This window comes from Corylus avellana, chromosome ca7 (assembly GCF_901000735.1).
Source record: "Corylus avellana chromosome ca7, CavTom2PMs-1.0".
Classification (NCBI taxonomy): domain Eukaryota; kingdom Viridiplantae; phylum Streptophyta; class Magnoliopsida; order Fagales; family Betulaceae; genus Corylus; species Corylus avellana.
In genome coordinates this window covers 26,471,682-26,493,922 of record NC_081547.1, presented here as the reverse complement: position 1 = coordinate 26,493,922, position 22,241 = coordinate 26,471,682, and the positions used below count along the sequence as shown (strand labels likewise).

Sequence of the window (22,241 nt, the reverse complement as noted above, 5' to 3'; positions counted from 1 at the left end):
GGTTTCGGCCACCCCAATCTGGCCCAATTTTTTATTTTGAAAAAAATATATTTTTTGAAAAACAAAAATTTTAATTAGATGCCACGTCATTACTGATGATGTGGCCATTTATGCCAAATGTAAACTTTTAATTGGTCCACATAAATTTTCGTTAAGTCAATTAACAGTCAACTGACAAAATGACTAATTTGATCTTAAAAATCAAACCCTAAAAAGAAAAAAAATAAAAATGAAACCCCAAGGGAGTATTAGGTATTTAACCCTTTAATTTAATAATTATTTTATAATGTTGACATAATAATTTCAACCAACTATTAGATTAATGATTGTTAAAAAATATCTTAAAAAATGACTAAATATGACACATCAATATTATAAAATAAAAATGTAAAATATAGTATTAATCAAAATTATAAATTGGGGAAAGGAAAATGTCATATGGGCTATTCTCCGATACTTAAGTCTCAGGAATTGAGTTGGGCTTGAACGTCCAAAAGCAAGCGCATCAAAATATTGTCACGGGCATTTGTCATTATGCGTGGATCATTTCATGACCATTAGTGAGTTTCCATGTGATGAATTATTGTAGCCGAACATGTTAAAGCCCTAAATTGATATGATCGAGTGATAAAATGATGGAGAAAAGAAAGATCCGTTGTTACGAGCCTGCATTGGCATTTTGGGCCCCAGTACTTTCACTACTGGCAAGTGGACTTATTTTCATAACCAGTCCGGTGGAGTTTTTTTTTTTTAGATTAACGACAAGGGAAAAAGCAGGAAGGGATAAAGAAGGATATTTTCCGCTCTTATTCTAACAGAAAAAAATTAAAATAAAAATAAGTGAGAATGCTTTCATGGTAACTATGAACTTGGGCACGAAAATTGGCTCTCTTAAAGACCTTAAAGGCTTAAAAGCAATTCAAGAGGCATAGGAAGCTGCTAGCTTAAAATGGATGTTCGCCACAATGGAAGCAACAAACCGGTCCAAACAAAGATAAAGGGTTGTTAGAAGAAAATGCACTCTTGTGCCATTTTGGGCATTTTGGCTTGAAGACGTTAGTTTAACAATTTAATAAATTCGAGACGTGAATTTTGACTTATTCTAAATTTGAGTCTTTTGTTAAATTGATGGCCAAGGTTGCTGATTTTGGGCTTTCAAAGAGTGGCCCTGAGATTGACGAGTCACATGTCACTACTGCAGTGAAGGGAAGCTTTGGTTATCTCGATTCAGAGTATTTGATAAGGCAACAGCTGACAGAAAAATCAGATGTTTACTCCTTTGAGGTGGTCATGTTGGAAGTACTTTGTGGGAGACCTGGCCTATTATTGATCCATCCCTTCCAAGGGAAAAGGTGAATTTAGTGGAATCGGCAATGAAGTTGCAGAAGAGAGTGGGTGTGGATGTAGGATTTTATGATGAATTAGCTTGATTTTGTGTCTCATTAAACATGTGACTTCCTACTCCAAAAATCTGTGCGCATATAGCATTTGCATAATTTGACCTACTTGTCAATGTGTGGCTCTTGATTTATTCAAGGTTTTTCACTGCTATTTTGTGATGCTATTTTTTTCTTCATCTTTTCTGCTATGCTGTGTCTCTCTTTTGCACTTGTTATATTATGCAAATGCTATATGTATTTTCGCATGTTGTTCGAGTAATGCTAAATGTCTTTTCGCATGTTCCTCTAAAATTAATGTAACTTTTAAAATCATCATTAAATCAAAATTCAATAATAATCTATCACAAATTCATTGGTAATTTTAAAGCTATATTAATTTTTGAGAGATATAAAAAGGACAAAAGGACATAAAGATGACGTTTCACATTACTCTATCGCATGGGAACGAGAACTAGAAGCATACGTGTCATCTTCAAGATTTTGTGGTTTAGAGAATCTCTCAAGTAAATCAAGCAAAACACACACGCACACTCTCCCTCCCTCTCTCTGTGAAGTAAGCTTGTTCTTTTCCCAAGCTCCTTGGAATCCTGCACATTGATGTGGCTAACCTTTCTTGCCATGTGTAATGAAAAAATTGGTGTGGGTTATTTTGAGAACCAGGTTCAAAGTGAATGGCAGTGCAAATTCTGGTTTTATTGCAATGTATGGAATTGTAACCATACGCTGATACGCAGATAATAAAGAAAGAAACTTGTCGTGGAAATATATTAAAATGTGAAAGCATGGTTACTTTACCTCTAAATGTGTTTTGCGTTATAAAACATTAATGGAAAGTGGCAAGGGATATTTGAATGAAATTAGTTCAAAAAATGGAGCCAAAACGACAATTGTTGATTTTCAACCGAAGGCTCAATCAACTAAGAAGTAAGCCTAATCTACCAAGATTTTGGACACGTGTCATGACTAGAATTTTGGCAAGAACTTAGAGCTTGATCGATTGACATGTGACAAGAAAACTTAAAGCTCAACAAATTGAGACACGTGTTGATCAACTGAGCTATGCCAGAATCATAAAAAAACATTTAGAAAGTTTGATGTGTGATACTTCTATAGTGCTAAAATAGCAAAATGAATTTTCTAACTGAAATTTGATTAGTTTACTAAAAATGGTATAATTTTCTTGTTTTTCTTGTCTCAGTCCGGACCATTACGCTTGGGTGCCTGGCCAGTTAGGAATCAAGATGGTTGGCTTTAATAGCTTTTTCGGGCCTTTTCGCATTTGGCCCAAATCCGGTAAACACGGATTTTAGGTTACGAGGGAATTCAAACCTTAGATTCTAAGGGAACCTATACATTTTAGATTTTCAAACATAAGGTTTGTGATTAATTTTCTTATCTTTTATTAATGAGTTTGATGTATTTAAATAGCCAATTATAATGCATAGTGAAAATAAAAAGATTATGTAAAATAAACTACTATAATGATAATACTTATCTCTAATATTTATATTAAAATCCTTAATTTAAGAGCATTCCCAATTGAGAAGCCATATTTTTATGTAAAATAGCTTCTCAAAACTCAATTTTATCTAGTTTAGCTAAACCATTTTTAAATGTTTCTACATCCGATTAGCTATATTTCTATCTATTCTGTTAAAATATTATTAAAAGTAAGAAAAGTTTTGGGAAAAAGAGAACATATGAGAGAAAAAATGAAAAAAAATTTGGGAAAAAAAAAACATGCAGAGAAAAAGTAGAAAAACAATTGGGAAAAAGAGAAGACAGGTGAAAGAAATAATGAAAAATAAAATAGCTCATTTGAAAAGTGCTACTACATTTAGTTTTTTTTTTTAGCTCTTCCAATCAAATATTTATTTTACTTTTTTTTTTTTTTTGCTAATTCAATATAGGGAGTTTTTTAAACATTTAAAGAGCTATTTTAGATAAAAGTAATATTTTACTCTTCCATTGGGAATGCTCTAACAGTAACACTCAACTCAATTTAAATTTTTTTAACTTTATTCAAATTTTATATTCTTCAAACAACCCAAATATAATCTCAACTCTTTTTTCTCTTCAATATTCGCAAATTTAAATTCTTTTGAATAGAAATTAAAAAAAAATCGTCATCTAAACCAATTTCCAAAGAGAACAAACCTCATTCCTCATAAAGCCGCCGGTTCGCCCGGTTCAGTGAAAGCAAACCGTAAAGAAACCGCAACGATAAAATCCAAGCCGCTATCTACTTGCCCAAATCTTTCCCATCCATCAAGTGGGAGAGTGAGAGCGAGATTCCGATCTGCGATACCAAACCCTAGCATGGATCGCCCTTCGAGCAAGCGCACTAGGGACGACCGCGACCACCGCGATCGAGACCACAAGCACCGATCCTCCAGAGACGACAAGCACCGAGACTCCTCCGATCACCACCACCGTCACCGATCTCGGCACGAGCGCTCACACGACGAGATAGATGGAAACCGAGACCGAGAATCGAAGCGCGAGCGGTCGTATGACGATGAGAGGGAGAGGGAGGGGAGCAGAGAGAGAGACAGGCCCAAGCATCGCGAGGCGAAACGTGAGCCGTCGGATGATGATCGCGAGGATCGTCATCGCGAGAAATCGTACGATAGGGACGGGTCGGTGGAGAGGCGACACTCCTCGCACTCGCACAAGAGGAAGGAGAGAGGAGAGAGTGAGGAGAGAGGTGACGGTGTCGAGAAGAAGGCTAGGGTTTCGGAGAGAAGGCGGTTTGAGGATGGGAAGGAAGCAAATGGGGAAGAGAGGAAAGAGAAGAAGAAGGAGAGGAGGAGGTTTGAGGATAGAGTGAAAGAAGAAGAGGAGGAGAAAAGGGATAGGGGTTTGGAAGGTGGGAAGAGAGTGAGTTTGAGTGAGGTTAAGGTTAAGTTTAAGGAAGAGGTGAGTGATGATGAACATTTTGATGATGCCCAGAGCACCGGCACCGCCAATGCGAGTGGTTCAGTTGGGAATGTAAGTTTGATTACCAACTCTTTTCGCTTTATGTAATATTTGTTATTAGGTTTTTTTCAGTGTTTGTTTGCATGCAAAAGAATCAGAGATGATGATAACAAGCACATGTTTTATGTGAAATCGAAGTTCAAAGGAGTATTGTACACTAGCGGACCCTTGGTTTTGTGCCACGCACATATAGCCGATACTTCAGCATCTTGTGGATGTGATGGTTAGTGAAAGTAATATGATTATTCATCCACACAAAAAAAAAAAACTAATATGATATGTTTGAAACTATGCTAATTCGATGATACCCCCACATTATCAACTAATGATATACACTAGCCTCATATTGCGTGTGAAATGTCAGTTGTTTTTACACTAGTGTCTTCCATGCATATATGTGAGTATTCATCTAATTGAATTTCTTAGATGCAGGACTTGCTCTCCTGAATGAATAGTTCGATTAAATATACAAATTTGGTTCTTGCTTAATTGGGTTGCTTAAGTTTAACCAATGAAAGTTTGGAGGTTTGAGGAATTTGAGTTTTAAGAGCGTTGGCTCTCCAATTGTTTTGAAGCAGGTCTAATATTGGCTGGGTTAAGTCAGTGATGAAAGTAATTGTTGACCTTCTGAGTTGGATTTGATTTGAATTTAGATACTTCTTTATGATCTTGTTGAACTCCAATCTAGGAGGAATAGGACTGATTTTGTACGGTTGTTTTTCTTAGCAGTTTTACGTAGTATTAATGTTTGTCATGTTTTAGTACGTGAGTTCATTTTGATAATGCACTTGATTTGCATATGTACTTAAGATGAAACACTCCATAAATTTAAATTGTTTGCCTTGTCTAATATGGACTGAACTCAGAGGATTATGACAATTAATATGCTTATCTTTGATGTTTTGCTGCAGTTGTTCCATCACTAGTTCTTTTAATAATAATGGGTACTACTGTTTTCTGTTGTTTTTCTTTTCTAAAATTCTCATCATGTCATTGCCAAATTATAATTAGTCAAAGTGTTTATATGGTGCATAAACCAAGTTTGTTTGGGAACCAAACGTTTCCCAACTCTTTTCTTTTCTTTTTTTTTTTTGGTTGATTTGACACCACTTTACTAAACTCAACTCAAAATTTTTCAACCCAACTAATAAAAATCATTAATACAAAATTTAAAAAATAAAAAAAATTTAAACTATATATATTTAGGTTGATGGCCGGATCACCCCTAAGAGGAGTCTGGGGGTGGCCGATCCACCCCCGACTGCTTTCAGGGGTGGCTTAGCACCCCCGTCTAACTTGGGGGTGGTTTGGCCACCCCCAAGCAGCGACTGGGGGTGGCTCGCTAGTTTGGGTGGTGGCCTAACCACCCCCAAAATCGCTCCCCCATCAGTTTCTCGGGGGTAGTTAGCCATCACCAGACACCCGGGCCGCCCCAACTTTTTTCTTTTCTTTTCTTTTTGTTTTTTGTAATATTTAATTATATTTTATATTCTTTAAACCACTCAAACATAATCTCAACTCTTTTTTTTCTCGATATTCACAATTTTGAATTGAGTTGGAAAGAATACAAAAAAATTGCACACCTTAACGAGCCATCCCAACTAGTGCTTAGGCATAATCCAACCATCAACCTATGCCAATGCATCATTCTAGACACGCACTTCTTGAATGGCATTCACTTATATTGATTAATTTACGGGCGGTCTGTCATGAAAAGATATTCTATAGTATGAATTATATCAGATTGATTAAATGATGACATTTTTTTTCTTATGAGCTTATTACCCTTGCTGACAATCTTTCCATTGGTGGAGGACATATCTTCATACTCTATTAATGCTTCTCTAATCCATTTTGCTAATTTCCAATTTTTTTCTCCCAATTATCTAGCTCCTATCGGCTATTATATGAACTTATCGTTTACATTTTATGCAGGGTGCTGCTCTGGAATCACTCACCATGGAATCCAGGAGAGTGCCTGAGACCTCTGCCCCTGGTCATCCCCTTCCTACAAAGGTATCTTCAATTTCTACCACAAATGAAAATAAGGGAGTTAGTATTACCAGATCTCATGAGGTTCCTGGAAAATCTAGTACAGATGGGTCATCTTCAGCTGCTGGAAGAAGTGGAATAACTCTTGATGCTTTAGCTAAAGCTAAGAAAGCTTTACAAATGCAAAAGGAATTGTCAGAGAAGCTGAAGAAGATTCCCATGGTAAGTTGTTTATCCCAGTATACTTCTACTTTATCTTATATGTAGCTATTATGGTACTTTTTGTGCTATAATCTCTCTTTAAAATTGAGTGCAGAAGTTCTCTCGCTTAACACCCCCCTCCCCCTCCCCCAACCCCCAATTGTATGTGTTAACTATTGTCTTGATCATGTAGTTGAACAAGGGTTCTAACTCAAGCTCAGATGGTACCCGGCAGTTGGGATTGAAGGAAGGACTGAAAGCACCATCTATTGCTGCTGGAACAGGGTCAACTGCCCCTACAGCTGTTTCGGCAGGGGCAACATCAAGTTCATTAACCTTACCCATATCTGCTACAGGTCCTAGTGCTCCTGCTGGTCTCCCAGCTATACACAATATTGAGGCAGTAAAACGTGCACAGGAACTTGCTGCCAGGATGGGGTTTCGTCAGGACCCAGAGTTTGCTCCTCTTATAAACTTGTTTCCAGGTCAGATGGCAGCAGATGTTTCTGTTCCGCAGAAGCCAAGCAAGGCCCCTGTTCTTCGCCTTGATGCACTTGGTAGGGAGGTAGATGAGCATGGAAATGTGGTGAATGTGACTAAACCAAGCAACCTAAGCACTTTAAAGGTTTGTCAATCTGTTCAGACAGGTGTCAATAAGTATTGAGACATATTTTTGTTAATTCTTTAATCTTGTCTTTTAAACTTTGCAGGTCAACATTAACAAACAGAAAAAGGACGCATTTCAGATTCTTAAACCCGAGTTGGATGTTGATCCAGACTCAAATCCTCATTTTGATGAAAGGATGGGTATTAACAAAACTAAGATTTTGAGACCTAAGAGAATGAGTTTCCAGTTTGTTGAAGAAGGCAAGTGGTCAAAAGAGGCTGAGCATATTAAATTGAAGGTATTTATTTTTGCCTTTTCTTTCCTCTTGATCACTTCTACGGATCTACCAATTCAGGGTCTGTTCTTATAGTTGTTGACATTTTGTTGTTGCAGAGTCAATTTGGAGAAGCACAAGCGAAAGAGCAGAAGGCAAAGCAGGCACAGCTGGCTAAGGCAAAGGCAGCACCTGATATTAATCCAAATTTGATAGAGGTAGCAGAGAGAGTTATCACCAAAGAGAAACCTAAAGACCCAATTCCTGAAATTGAGTGGTGGTAAGTTGATAGTGTATTCTTATAATGGTATTTTGTTAAGGCATTTTATAATTGTCTGATCAGTTCACATGGTATGACCATGGGGAATTTGTATAATTTGAAGGCTATGTTGGTAAAAATTGATCACCTTTGGTCGCCTTTGGAAAACGATGTATGGCCACCCCAACCAGAATTTTCGCCCAACCAGAATTTTGGAAAACGATGTAGGGCCACCCCAACCAGAATTTTGGAATATTCAAGGATTCACTTTTTTTCCCTCTGAACGGATTGGAAAACTAAGTTTAGGTGGGGGGTCATGTTAGAGATGTTATTTAATTGCAGACAGATAAAGCAGTTAGCCAGTTATTATTCAAGTTGGTTCCTCACTGCTTAGTGAGAATATCCAGAAACTCTCAAAAGCATGTGTAGATTGATTTGCTTCCTGATTTTTTGAAACAGCTGAGGTTGGATAAAGTACTTCTCCATACTTGTCTTGACCATTGAAAAGAGAAAACATGGGGGTTTACTGTACTTGATGAAACAGAAGGAGCCAATCTATTTCCTTCTGCTCTATATATGTTTCTTATTTTATGCTTTTCTATAATATGTTTTATGTTATTAATTACTTTTGCTGGAATTATCAGGGATGTGCTTCTTTTGCAATCTGGTGCTTATGGTGACATTACTGATGGATCTGTGGCTGAAGATAAACTGAAAATGGAGAAGATCACTATCTATGTAGAACACCCTCGCCCAATTGAGCCTCCTGCTGAGCCTGCTCCTCCACCTCCTCAGCCCCTGAAGCTAACCAAGAAGGAGCAGAAGAAACTCCGTACTCAACGTCGTCTGGCGAGGGAGAAAGATAAGCAGGAGATGATTAGACAAGGCCTAATTGAGCCTCCGAAGCCGAAAGTTAAAATGAGCAATCTGATGAAAGTTCTTGGCTCCGAAGCCACCCAAGATCCAACTAGGCTTGAAAAGGAAATCAGGAGTGCAGCTGCTGAACGTGAGCAAGCTCACATAGACAGAAATGTTGCTCGGAAACTCACTCCTGCTGAGCGCCGTGAAAAGAAAGAGCGGAAGCTTTTTGATGAGGCAAACACACTGGAGTCCATTGTGTCAGTTTACCGGATCAATGACCTGTCACACCCACAGACCCGCTTCAAAGTTGATGTTAATGCCCAAGAGAACCGCTTGACTGGATGTGCTGTGATTTCTGATGGCATTACTGTTGTGGTTGTTGAAGGTGGAAACAAGCCCATAAAGAGGTATGGAAAGCTTATGCTTAAGCGTATAAACTGGGCATCTGCTGTAAAGGAGGAAGATGAAGATGGGGATGAAGGTGATGATAAGCCTGCTAATAAGTGTGTCTTAGTATGGCAAGGATGTGTTGCCAAACCGAGTTTCAATAGATTTACTGTTCATGAATGCCTGACTGAAGCCGCTGCTCGGAAAATATTTACCGATGCTGGTGTTGCTCATTACTGGGATCTAGCCGTTGACTTTTCGGATGATCAAATATAATTGGAGAATTTGCTTTGATGGAAGTTTCTCGTTCTATTTGTCAGATTATTTTTGTTCAACTTGAGCCTGCTTCGTCCGGTAAGTGATGAGTTCCAGAAGTTGTCGAGGATGCAGGGTTTCAACTGTAGGCAACCATTTATTTGTGGATGTAATACCCAGCGGAGATGTTAAAATCAAGTGTAGCGCACGAAATTGCCCAAAGTTGGACTTTAAATGCAAGTCGCAGGAGTTGAGACTGAATGGCATTCATTCTTGGCGTATACCTTCCATCTTTGACGCAATTGGGAGCTATACATAACAAAGTGTATGACAGCCCTTGGTAACTAACTGGGATTCTGGGCTGGTAGTGCCAATTTGATAATTAGTTTGTAGATATTTTGGGGTTATATAATAATTGTAGAAACATTTTTGTGCTTTCCATTCTATCAGTAAGTGGGCCAAACCTGGTCATGTGCCAGGTGATAGGCCCAAGCCTGTCTGCACTCATTTAAGCAGGCTTGGGCTCAAGTAGTAAAAAGCAATTAATTTTGTGGGCTTGCTTGGACCTAAGTTATAGAAGCCCTAAATCATAAGACCAAGTATCGATAAAACCACCATACCGTTCGGCCTCTCGTCTTATTAGATGTTGGGAATAGCTCTCTATTTACTTGATTAATGTGAGGGTCTTCCTCCGTCCCTTAATGGATGACTAGAAGTATTGGTTCATGGTGATCATTTATTAAAGAATGACTATAGTTATTCAAATGATTGAACAACCGGGAGCAATTTATTAACAATACTTAAGGTTGGTATTTGAAATTGGTATTTGAAATCGAAAGAGAGGGTGGCGAAGGAGGTGGCTGAGTCACCCATCATTTGGTCAAAGGGGATGGTTATATATATTTAATTTGTGACGGGTTATATAATTGGATATGACGTCGCACACTAATAGAATTGGATAGTTTATTTGTTATTTATGCATACCACAAGAAACTCTTAAAATCTTTTTTTTTTTATCACAGAGCATATTGCAAATCGGTATTGTCACTTATATAGTTATACTGATTTACCTTTTTCCCTGTTTTCAAACTGATTCTTTTATTGACTTTCTAAGGTTTTAATCCATCCAGGTGCCAAAAAAATGTAGTGTCAAAATAGGTGAAAGATGGACTCAAACAAATGGGGTGATTGAAGCATTAAAGGCAACTTGTTCTAGATGTGTAATATTCCCCAATAATTTTTTATTTTTAAAATACCCCTATAATTCTTTTAAAATCATTTTTTTTTTCAAAAAAAAAAAATGTCCCCCTACATTTAAAATCTTAGTTCCACCACTATGTAGGATTGCTTTCTTCTAGATACTCCTATGAGTTTAATCCGTTATTTTTTAATTTATTGAATAATGTAATACACTACACTTTTATCTTACTTTGCGAATGCAGCACAACCAATCCGTCATTAATTTTATTTTATTTTAATAAAAGCTGATCCAAAGACTTATTGATAGTACCACATCAGTAAATTGAGATAAAAGTAGAATAAAAATATTGTTTCTAAAATTTCTCACTCTCAAGTAAAATTGTGAAGGACTTCTTCAATTAGGGTATGAAATTGAAGTCCTTCATGATTTTACTTGTATTAGATAGAGAGTAGACGTTCTTGGAGATAGAGAACGACCTTGCTGTACTTGTTTCTTAATTCATTTGGTGCCTTTGTTATAAATGTGAACCATCTATTTTCATCTCACTTGTTTAGAGTATAGTGACCAACTGTTGCTGCTTTCTTTTCACAATTTCTATGTACTTTTGCTGACATTACACATTTTGTAGCAGGCAGGAAGGAGGTGTTTCTCGACGACGAAATGTTAAAAATGGAGCTGAGTCGGACTCAGAAAAGAACAGGTGCCCGCTGTTCATGGAGTGACATACGGCCCAGAGAGGACCATTCTCCTCACAAATCATGCATGTTTTATTATGGCTGCCCATATTGCCTGCACGTCCAAATGCTCTTACCCAACAAGTAATTTTGCACTTGTCCTTGAAAGAGCCCATCGAGGCTGTTCGAAAGGGGGGATTTGTATCCCATATTATTCAATATTGTCCCTTCCTCTGCAATATAGGGCTTCACATATGGGCCCTCGTCTTAGAACAGATTATAAAATTTTGGTAAAAAAAATAAAATAAAAAATCATAACATTGGTTGGGATTGTCAGGCATGCACGCATGAGAGCATGGTGAGATATTTGTAAAATAAAAAATCAAAGCCTTTCAACTGGTAAAATTAGAAACTCAGATACTATTCGGCAACAACGTTAGGCCTAGGGGTCTGTTCGACTCTCAACATTCTACCTTCTTTACGGCATATCAACCATTTATTACTACTATTTAAATAAAATAATATTACAAAATAAATTTTTTTACTTTTTCTACTAAACATTTTTTTTACCGATTAATTTTTACTATATATAATTCCGAGCCACTAATCAGTTCCAGGACAATGTCAAACGGAGCCCCCTGGCGACATTATTAGGTATAGCGACCGCTGCTAGCTGCTTAATTTCATGACAGAATTTTAACTACATATGCTGACAAACTACGAGTCCCACGACTATGAAACATAACACATGTTTTTGCAGACAAGAAGGAAGTGTTCTTGATGACCAATATAAGTTTTTAAAAATTTCGGTCATATCAAAACCAGCACGTCAGAAACTATTTAAATTTATATATATATATATATATATATATAATTAATTAATTATAATTTTTGACGTGTTGCTTAGACACGTCAAAAACTTTTGACGTGTCAAAAGAACACGTCAAAAATTTATTGACGTGTTAAAATTTAACACGTCAAAATTTATTAACGTGTCAAATATAAATTACTGATTGTCACGCCAATAAAGTGCAGGTTTTTTGTAGTGAATTAAGCAAAAAAACAGAAAAGAAAAAATTAAAAAAAAAAAGGAAACGAAGAAATTGTTAATTTGGGGAGCGCCCAGACGGTCTGCACCAGAAGCAATTTTTTGCACAAGTCCTCGAGAAGATGCGAGGTTGTTTGAAAGTGATAGAAAATTGAAGTTTGAGTGAGCCATAAATGTTCACTTGAATGCTTCAACAGTTGAACCTAGCTACTACATAGTACGTACGTACACACAAACGTGGGAGGCTTGCTTGTTGCCAACAAGTCCTACCAATTAAATGGGGTTCCAGCCCCTACCTTTCACATCTTTAGCAATCATAGTACAAACTTTAGGAATAACTAATTTGTAAAAATTGGCTTGCATTAACATACAATAAAAGAGTGTCTAAAAACTTATATATATATATAACCGACATGGGATATGTTACAATTCTAAGTATTCCACATGACTTAAGTACAAGCTTAACTATGTATATATAAGTTCTTTGATACATTATTCTTGTAAGCTAGTTTTTAAGAATGAATTTTACCGAAAGTTTATAACTGCAATATATATATATATTGCAAGCTGGTTCTTAAAAGCGAATTTTATCAAAACTAGATTTCACGAACTTAAGTATGCAGTTATAAACTTTCAGTAAAACTCACCCTTAAAAACAGGTTTGCAAGAAAAGTGCACCCAAAAACTTATATATATATATATAGTTAAGCTTGTAGTTAAGTTATGTGAAATACTTAGAATTTTAACTTTCATGAATCCATTCCTCCCGACGATTCATGAAAGTACATGAGACGTATGTCATGATATTATATATGCGGAATTAACTGCGGCACGCCTAAGGTAGCCCCCATCCTCAGCGGCTCAGCGCTCATGTGTTTAATTACTTTCCACAAATTCCGTTCATTTTCACATGATGTGAAAAGGTAGATAGAAGATGGATGGGGATGGCCGGATGCCGGATGACGTATGCATGCATGGGTTAGATGGAAGGTGGACTCCACATGTATATGGGATTCAATTCTTGTAGCTGGGTAGATCTTTCTCTCTCTAAATGAACTGATGATCGGGATTCAGGCGCCACCCTTTGAAAAATGGTAGTGGACTTAATTGGCATGCAGCTTCGGTCAATGGAGGCACATGCATAGCACGTGCTATGCACATGCGACATGCGACATGTGATGTAGGTGCATTGCATGCCCAATATATGTTTTGACTTTTTTTTTTTTTCTTCATTATATGTTTTGACTTGAGGCAATATTAATAGCCAATAGTAGTACTAGTTTTCACCGCCTCGTCCATACTTTTATAGGTGTGAGTTAGCTTGCAATTCGGTGAAGGTGGTGGCTTATCTACATTAACTACCAGCCTTGAGGCTTCAACCGTATTCCAAAACTATCATCACCTTTCTTCTTCTTCTTTTACTCTTCTTCTATATTTCTTATAAACTTACCCTTTTGAGAAGCAAACGTTTTTATATTTGTAGTCCGACAACCCTTTTGGTTTATGTTTTCTCCACTCTGATCCTTCTAACTTTTCAAACTCATGCTAATCTTCCAGATTTCTGATTAATTAATGAGGATTAATAAATATTTTGTTCAGGCAGGACCATCCACCCATTCCAAACCAGATCCCCCCCTTTCTTCACCTTTTTCCACCAAACAATTCCAATACATATTTAATTAATACGAGCTTAATTGATGTGTTCATATTGGTAAACCGAGACTTGATTATAATTAAGCTCAGGATATTATTGGTTCTAAGAGCCCGATATATGTATAAAATTTGAACTATACAATATAAACTAATAATAATAAAAACCTATTTTAGTTTTGGTACGACTTCTTCAGTAGGATTTGTGATTTTTTATCCTTATTATTTGTTATGTATATTTATACTTTTTAATTAATATTATTTGATATATGTAGGGACTAGGGAATGATCAACTATTAGTTGATTGTACAGAAAATCAGTTCCTCTTGGAGGTTGAGGTCTAGAAATTTCTCTAATCATTAAAAACGATGCTAAAAGAAAAAAAGAAAAAAAAGAAGAAGCCCTAAAACACTAAAAGAGGCCCAAAAATATTTGAAAAACGGTTAGCAATTAATAATCGCATAACCACTGGCTGCGGTTAACCGCTAATTACCCTAGTAGTTGGGGTTATTTAAAAATAATAACCGCCTAAAGTGGTTGCAGTTATAGGGAATAACCACAACCACAGCCTCTTGTACACTTTTGGCACCATAACAGGCCGGATGCCAAAAATTTCAATAAGAGTATACGTATGTACGAGTTATATCTATTAGCCATGACACTTTCTTTTCTTTTTCTTTTTAAAAATAAACAAGAAAAATTAATTTTACTCTTCACACTTAATTCACATTGGCTGACATGACGTATTTTAAATAAGTAAGTTCAATGTTAACCATTTAAAAAGTAGAAAGAAAGTCATTAATTTACAACACGTCACATTAACCTACATGTAACGAATATATGATAAATAGATGTGAAAGCTGAAAGTAACATTATTCTTTTCCCTTTCTATTTTTATTTTTTATATATATCTATGATCTTCGAACAGTTCATGAGGTGGAAATATTGGCATGACCAGGTAAAACATGCCAAGAAAGCTCAGAAAAGATCCATGAAAAGAAGAAAAAAAAAAGAAGACAAGTGCTAAGTTAACTAGTTTACGTGTATATATATATATATACTTAGCTATTGTTCTTGTTTGATTTCGACATAAGAAAGAGATTTCTTAAGAAGATATATAAAAAGCTTCCAGAATACGTACGCATCTCGTCCCTATATACACTGTTTCCATGGATTCAAATCTGTTTGGTTGGACTCATCTGATTAGATATTTTAATTTGTAGCCTGAATTTATTGCAAAATGCCAATCTACCAGCTGGCTCGCGCGATTTCTTTGCACTTAAGGAAACCCATTTAACGGGATGCCAAAATAAGACTTGCTGCATGCCCAGACAAAACCCTAAATCTGAAAGAAACGTTTCTTGATTAAAAGGAAACAACACATTTTAATCAGAAAGAGATTTATATCTTGATTAAAAGAAAATGACACGTCATGAGTATTTTTGCCTTAGGACCTGTTTGAAATTGCGTTTGAGGAGCTTAAAAGTGCTTTAAACACTCAAAAAAGCCCGTTTGAAAAAAAAAAAAAAAATTTGTTTAGTAAAAAAATTAAAAGCACTTTTAAAAGTTCAAAAAGCCTAAAAATTGCCAAAAAAACACTTTTGGTAAAAGTTTAAAAATGAAGCTTTTGCCTAAAAGCTCTTTTTGACTTAAAAGTTATATTTCTCAAACGCAATCTCAAACAGACTCTTAATTTGTATCGATGAAACATCCACGACGAGACATCGACAATATTGGTGTCGCTAAATCAAAAACTTTCATAGCATAAACGACGACCAACAAATGGTGTTGTTAATAATTTACTTGTTATTAGCAATGATTAGAAAATGCTGTCGTTGATCATAAACACCAAAATTCTTGTAGCAACAAATCCCGTTTAAAAGTTAAATTGAAAGAAATATTGTTTGCCATATTTGATATCGACTATTATTTTTTTGTTTTTAACTCAAAAAATATTAATAATTAACCCAAAACACAACACGGACAAAGATTTCCTCCAAACTGGGTTGGTAGAATTTCCTTCAACCGAATCTATAAAAGTGACATGTGTCTATTCCCTCCTGATGACATTAATATAGCAATTAATGCGACTATTTCTTATTCTTTTTTTTTTGTTAACATGCATGTTCACACAAGAGGAAAATGATGAGGATTCGAATTAATGACCTTAATTTTATGAGGCGTGGTCTCCAACTGATCGATCTACCTGTTGTAAACCTACAACTACTATTACCCCCAATATGTGAATAATAATTATAGAATTTCCTGAGTAATACAAATTCCAAAATAACATAGACATTGATATTCTAGCTAGTGATCTCTCCGACTACCGTGAATGTAGAATGAATAAGCTAAAAAAAAAAAAAATCAAACTAAATACTAATTTAAGCATCGAAGTGTCTTCGTTGTAGCGAGAGGATCAGCAAATCCAGTGATGAGTACAAAAAAATTGCATCAATACTCTTCAAAATACAATCAAAATAGTATTTCAAAAAATAAAATAAAATAAAATCAAAGTCCACGTATTAACTTACAATAAGTTATGGCAGCACACTTGCTCAAACAGTCCACGTTTGGTGAATAGCCCACACATAGGTAGACTAGCCGCGCCGCTTAGCCGTCTAGTCGAGCAACTTCGAGATACAACCAGAAGGACATCTGGATTCCTTAACCTTATCATTTTACTTTTTCTTAATCTATTGCTTTTAGCTCGGGGAAACTCCAACTACATTTTACACTTTTTAATTTGAATACTCGAGTCTTTTTATTTTCTTAATATATAATTTCACCTTTCAATCCTCACTTATGGGGAGAGAAAGATGATATTTTAGGACAAATTTTTTCTCTAAATTCTTTCAATTTAATTTGTTAAATTGACATCTTTACAATATGCGAGAATCATTTGTTTTAAAAGCACATATAATTAGTTTAATAGATTGAGTTTGAAGAATTTTTTTAATTCAGTTCGAAAGAAAACTTTCACCAGTTAATTATCATTACAATTTTGTCTAATAGAAAATAGTTGATTTACAAGTTTTACTGAAACGTGACCATATGATTTACATTATTTATATAACTATTAACGTATGGTGCAAACTAATCAACTATTATCTCTTTATTAATTGACTAATTGATAACTCCTTATACAACCAAAAATGTTATATATGAGTGTCATGTCATTACATTTAATCAAGAGTAATGAATGATCTTTTTTCAATTGGTTAATTATGATAATAACAAAATTAGAGGAATATATAGTGGTAGATAGATCATTTTCATTAATAATGCATGGTTAAGTGGGCTAAGATTACTAGCTACCCCTTTGATAGACTTGATTAAAACTAATTAACTAACTCCATCATGCATGGACTAGTCTCTCTTACAACTAATTTCCTCTTTCAATTAATAACACTAACTCACAAATCTGGCTTCCACGGCTCTGTAAGCTGCACCGGCTGCAGCCCACAAATTTGGCTCCGCAAAAGACCAACATGCAAGTGCAACCATTGAATTCATTTAACTTAATTGATTTAATCAATAACCTCTTTTACTTGGACTAGACAGTCTGACGGTCTAATCTCACTCTCACGCCACAGTAGATGAACATCCAACCTAATTTCATGCACCCCCAATGTAAACAACCTGACCCATAAAAGCCCAATACGCCACGTGTCAAATACCAACAGAATCCCTACGTATTCTGGCAGCTGCTCCTCAAGAAAAAGAAGACGTATAGACAAGTGATTAGGCGTTGTAGGTCACCTTTCTCTCACCCCACTGCCACCCAAAAAAAATAAAAATAAAAATGAAAGAAAATGAAAGTGAGAAAGCTGTAAATTCCTTGGCATATTTCATACGCAGGATGGAGCTGAGCTTATTCTACTTTTATAAAAGGGGAAACCCCAAGCCCAACAAAACACAATAAGAAACGCTTTCGCTTCCTCTTCCCAAATAAACCACCTCACCGCCACACCACCGTGGAGTGGCAGTTCCAATCTAACGCCGCTAACTCTCACGGCTTCCCATAACAAGGCAACGAGCGTTACTGCGTTACGCATGCTACCAAAAGTGCCAAACCCCACGCTAAACACGCCGTTAACCTCACCATCTTGTTTTCAGACTCTGAGACTATAAACAACAGCTGAGCCATTTTACAAACCCGAATCCGAATGTCTCGTATTGCAGCGGAGAATTTCTCGCCGGTGAGAGGTACTTTGGGAATTTTCAGTCACATGGAGCTCGACGACAACTCGTCACGCTCCGACACCAGCGCGTCTCCGACACTTGGCGAGCTGCTGAAACGAGTCGGCGATGCGCGGAAAGAGGCCACAGGAGATGGCAACGAGACGCCGGTGCACCAGGTGGTCGACCTCACCGACGCGACACTCGAGCCTCGGCCCCTACCTTTCGTCCTTTCGTTCAGCAACTTGACCTACAGCGTCAAGGTCCGCCGGAAGATGAGTTTTCCGGCTATCTTCTCCCGGGAAAGAAACCTGCTCGGCGCCGCCACGACCGCCTCTCCTGAGGCTGGAGAGAGCCTGTTCACAAGCACGAAGACTCTCCTGAAAGACATTTCCGGCGAGGCGCGCGACGGCGAGATCATGGCCGTTCTCGGAGCGAGCGGCTCCGGAAAGTCCACGCTGATCGACGCGCTGGCGAATCGAATCGCCAAGGGAAGCCTGAAAGGAACGGTGACCCTGAACGGCGAGGTCCTGGAATCTCGGCTCTTGAAGGTGATTTCCGCCTATGTAATGCAAGACGACCTGCTGTTCCCAATGCTCACCGTCGAAGAAACCCTAATGTTCTCGGCGGAATTTCGTTTGCCTCGAACTCTCTCAAGGTCCAAGAAGAAGATGCGAGTTCAAGCCCTAATCGATCAATTAGGTCTCCGAAACGCCGCCAAGACCATCATCGGTGACGAAGGCCACCGCGGCGTCTCCGGCGGTGAGCGCCGCCGAGTCTCCATCGGCATCGACATAATCCACGACCCGATCATCCTCTTCCTCGACGAGCCGACCTCCGGGCTCGACTCCACGAGCGCTTTCATGGTGGTCAAAGTCCTGCAGAGAATTGCTCAGAGCGGTAGCATCGTGATCATGTCCGTACACCAGCCGAGTTACAGAATTCTCGGGTTACTCGACCACTTGATTTTCTTATCTCGCGGACAAACCGTTTACAGCGGCTCGCCGACGAGCCTGCCGCTATTTTTCGCCGAGTTCGGCCACCCGATACCAGACAGCGAGAACCGGACCGAATTCGCGCTGGACCATATACGAGAACTGGAGGGATCGCCTGGCGGATCCAAGAGCTTGGTCGAATTCAACAAATCGTGGCAGAACATGAAGCAGAGCAACAACCCGGGTCGGAGCTCCGAGACGGGGACGGAGCGGCACGGTTTATCGCTCAAGGAAGCGATAAGCGCGAGCATTTCGCGAGGCAAGTTAGTCTCTGGTGCCACCAACACAGCTACGAGCCAGTCCTCGATGGTCCCGAGATTCGCGAACCCGCTTTGGATCGAAATGGCGGTGCTAGCGAAACGGTCGGTGACGAACTCGCGGCGAACCCCGGAGCTCTTCGGAATCCGATTGGGCGCGGTGATGGTGACGGGATTCATCCTTGCGACGGTTTTCTGGCAGCTTGATGACTCTCCCAAAGGTGCCCAAGAACGGCTAGGATTCTTCGCGTTCGCCATGTCGACCACCTACTATTCCTGCGCCGATGCCCTTCCGGTTTTCCTCCAACAGCGCTACATCTTCATAAGGGAGACAGCTTACAACGCCTACCGCCGTTCCTCCTACGTGCTCTCCCACGCGCTCGTCTCGCTGCCTCCGCTGGTCTTCCTATCCGTGGCCTTTGCTTGCACCACGTTTTGGGCGGTGGGCCTCGACGGAGGGATCTCCGGGTTCTTGTTCTATTTGCTTACCATCTTCGCTTCCTTCTGGGCAGGCAACTCCTTCGTTACTTTCCTATCCGGCGTCGTTCCGCACGTCATGCTCGGGTACACCATCGTCGTCGCCATCTTGGCCTATTTCCTCCTCTTCAGCGGCTTCTTCATAAACCGCAACCGAATCCCGAGCTACTGGCTTTGGTTCCATTACATCTCCCTGGTGAAGTACCCTTTCGAGGCGGTTCTGCAGAACGAGTTCAGCGACCCCAACAAGTGCTTTGTAAAGGGTGTTCAGATCTTCGACAACTCGCCGCTCGGGGCTGTCCCCACGGCCCTGAAACTGAAGCTGTTGGATAACATGAGCGACACTCTCGGGGTGAAGATTACGGCCTCCACGTGCTTGACCACTGGCACTGACTTATTGCAGCAGCAGGGGATCACTGATCTCAGCAAGTGGAACTGCCTGTGGATCACTGTGGCTTGGGGGTTTTTCTTCAGGATTCTGTTTTACTTTTGTTTGATGCTGGGAAGCAAGAACAAGAGGAGCTGATGAATGATCAGGTTGCAGATTGGTGGGTTGGTGATGCATGCTGTCAACTAGGGTCGTTTCATGTTTGTTTGTGTACCATCTTCTTGTTTTCTTCTACTTTTTTGAATATAATTGGCTTGGAATTCGACCGTTGGTATAGGTGAGAGATTGGGTTCTTTGTATGAAACTGTTGCATATAATACTAAATCTTTCATTCACCTGTTTAATTTTTATTCAAATACTTCAAACATTCTCCTTTTTCGGTACCTGACCTTTTAAAATTTGCTCTTATTATTAGTACTTAGGATTATAGTTATAAGTAAGATGGTATAAAGTACGTACCTAAGCCTTTTCCTTTATGAGAGGCTGGGGTTTGGGGAATATATATATATATATATATATATAGAGAGAGAGAGAGAGAGAGAGAGCGAGAGAGAGAGAGAGAGAGGATGCTCTCCGTTTAATTTTATGGTTTAAATTGAATTCTACAGTATTTAATAAAAAATTATATTATGTGGTAACGTGAGTAACATATACATGTTTAAATGTTGTAAAATCTAATCTTAATCATCATCTCCATTTCAAGTACCGGATTATTGGGTCATCATGGGTACCTATTACATTTTTTATTTTAATTTTATTACAAAATTATATAATAAATCTTAATGATAAAAAAATTAATAACCAAGAACAGTAAGACCTTAATTAGAGTGCAGCTAGCTAGCAGCCGCAGCCACAGCCGCAGCAGAGCAGAGAATATAGATCTAGTGAAATATCCGGGGCGAATAGAGTACGTAGATCAAGTGCTTATTACTGTGCACGTTGGTTCAATATGCGATGTTGACTTTTGTATACGTGTGTGTGTGTCTCCATGAGAATGGGTGCATGGTGTACTCTTGCATGCGGGCATGGTATCTCCTTTTGAAGCTCTTGTACATAGTGATTGATTCTGTAGGGAAAGTTATACTATTGTAGATATTTTATCTAAGCGTGATCTAGTTCGATGGCTAAAAAAAAAATAGTAGGTAGGGGCTAATAGGTAAAAAAAAACACAAAATTATAAGCTTATCTTGATTTTTTTTTTTTTTTTCCTTGTGATTTGAGGGAGGAATGGCCTATACCTGCTGGCCCCCATTCCTTCGTCCTTGCGCACATAAAATTCATATACAGTTAGAATTGCAAACGCTCCTTAAATTTAAAATATTGATCTATAGCTTATTTGGGGATTGTGGGTTTAAACTGAGTTATCTTTCATGTATATCGACTTAAAGAATGCCCTAATAGGTTAATGGTCTCCGTCATAAAATAGGGCCGGGGAAACGTACTTCTCAAGGAAAAGTTTAAAGGAGGCTGTGTTCATTAATTACTATGTTTTGGACTGCGTTTTCTTCCATTTATTCTGCTCTATCCTTCTCCTGGCCGGAATGGTTAGAGATGAGCACCGACATATTATTGTTCAACCAATATATATATGGCAAACATGAACCATTAAATAGTAGGAGTATATATATAGTTTTCGCAAGACCCACTGAGGAGGACCAATATATATTGCCCGTATTAAGGACGACACTACATAAACAGAAATGAATTAAATGGAGCAGTGCCTTGAAATTACAATATTGCTGGCAAGAGGATTAATGAGGCAGCTCAGTTTGTTTAACAAGGTTGAGGTAGATTACGTACGTGCACCGATTAACTAATGCAGAAGACTGAGAACTCCATTTTATTAATGCTTTTTAGAGTTTTTTTTTTTTTAACCAAACATTAAGAAGCATTTCATACCACACATGCATTTTGCCCACACATGCATTAATTATAATTAATATGTATCCCTTTTGTCAGTTTTGGCAACCAAACAGAACTCATGAATTCATGATTCATGTGCATGAAGCTGTTAGAAATCCTGCTGATAGCTTCCAGCAATTAAAGTTTAGGCTTTCCAAAAGGGCAAGTAGAACTAGATCCTCACCATTTCAAATGGACTGGATTATAGTAGAGGGATATTTTTATCCCCTCAAAAAGTAAAAAGACAAAAAT

General features: G+C 38.1%; 2 protein-coding genes across 2 annotated transcripts; both read left to right on the top strand.

The window, feature by feature from the left end:
- The first annotated feature begins 3,642 nt into the window (after nucleotides 1-3,642).
- On the top strand, nucleotides 3,643-9,651 carry LOC132187074 (protein RDM16). Its single transcript, XM_059601236.1, has 6 exons — nucleotides 3,643-4,391; nucleotides 6,315-6,593; nucleotides 6,766-7,197; nucleotides 7,283-7,477; nucleotides 7,573-7,733; nucleotides 8,357-9,651. The coding sequence occupies exons 1-6, from the start codon at nucleotides 3,720-3,722 to the stop codon at nucleotides 9,234-9,236; spliced, it is 2,619 nt and encodes an 872-aa protein (XP_059457219.1). The 5' UTR covers nucleotides 3,643-3,719; the 3' UTR covers nucleotides 9,237-9,651.
- An 8,030-nt stretch (nucleotides 9,652-17,681) lies between these two features.
- Nucleotides 17,682-20,368, top strand: LOC132187500 (ABC transporter G family member 1-like). The gene has a single exon (XM_059601828.1). It carries the CDS (start codon nucleotides 17,958-17,960, stop codon nucleotides 20,223-20,225), a length of 2,268 nt encoding a protein of 755 aa, XP_059457811.1. The 5' UTR covers nucleotides 17,682-17,957; the 3' UTR covers nucleotides 20,226-20,368.
- The last annotated feature ends 1,873 nt before the right edge of the window (nucleotides 20,369-22,241 follow it).

Excerpts from the sequence above, each read along its gene's own strand:
- LOC132187500 (XM_059601828.1), top strand. The coding sequence starts at position 17,958 with ATGTCTCGTATTGCAGCGGAGAATTTCTCGCCGGTGAGAGGTACTTTG.
- LOC132187074 (XM_059601236.1), top strand. The coding sequence starts at position 3,720 with ATGGATCGCCCTTCGAGCAAGCGCACTAGGGACGACCGCGACCACCGC. Across the intron at positions 7,478-7,572 it reads CTGAGCATATTAAATTGAAG|AGTCAATTTGGAGAAGCACA; the intron begins GTATTTATTTTT and ends TTGTTGTTGCAG. Across the intron at positions 7,734-8,356 it reads ATTCCTGAAATTGAGTGGTG|GGATGTGCTTCTTTTGCAAT; the intron begins GTAAGTTGATAG and ends TGGAATTATCAG.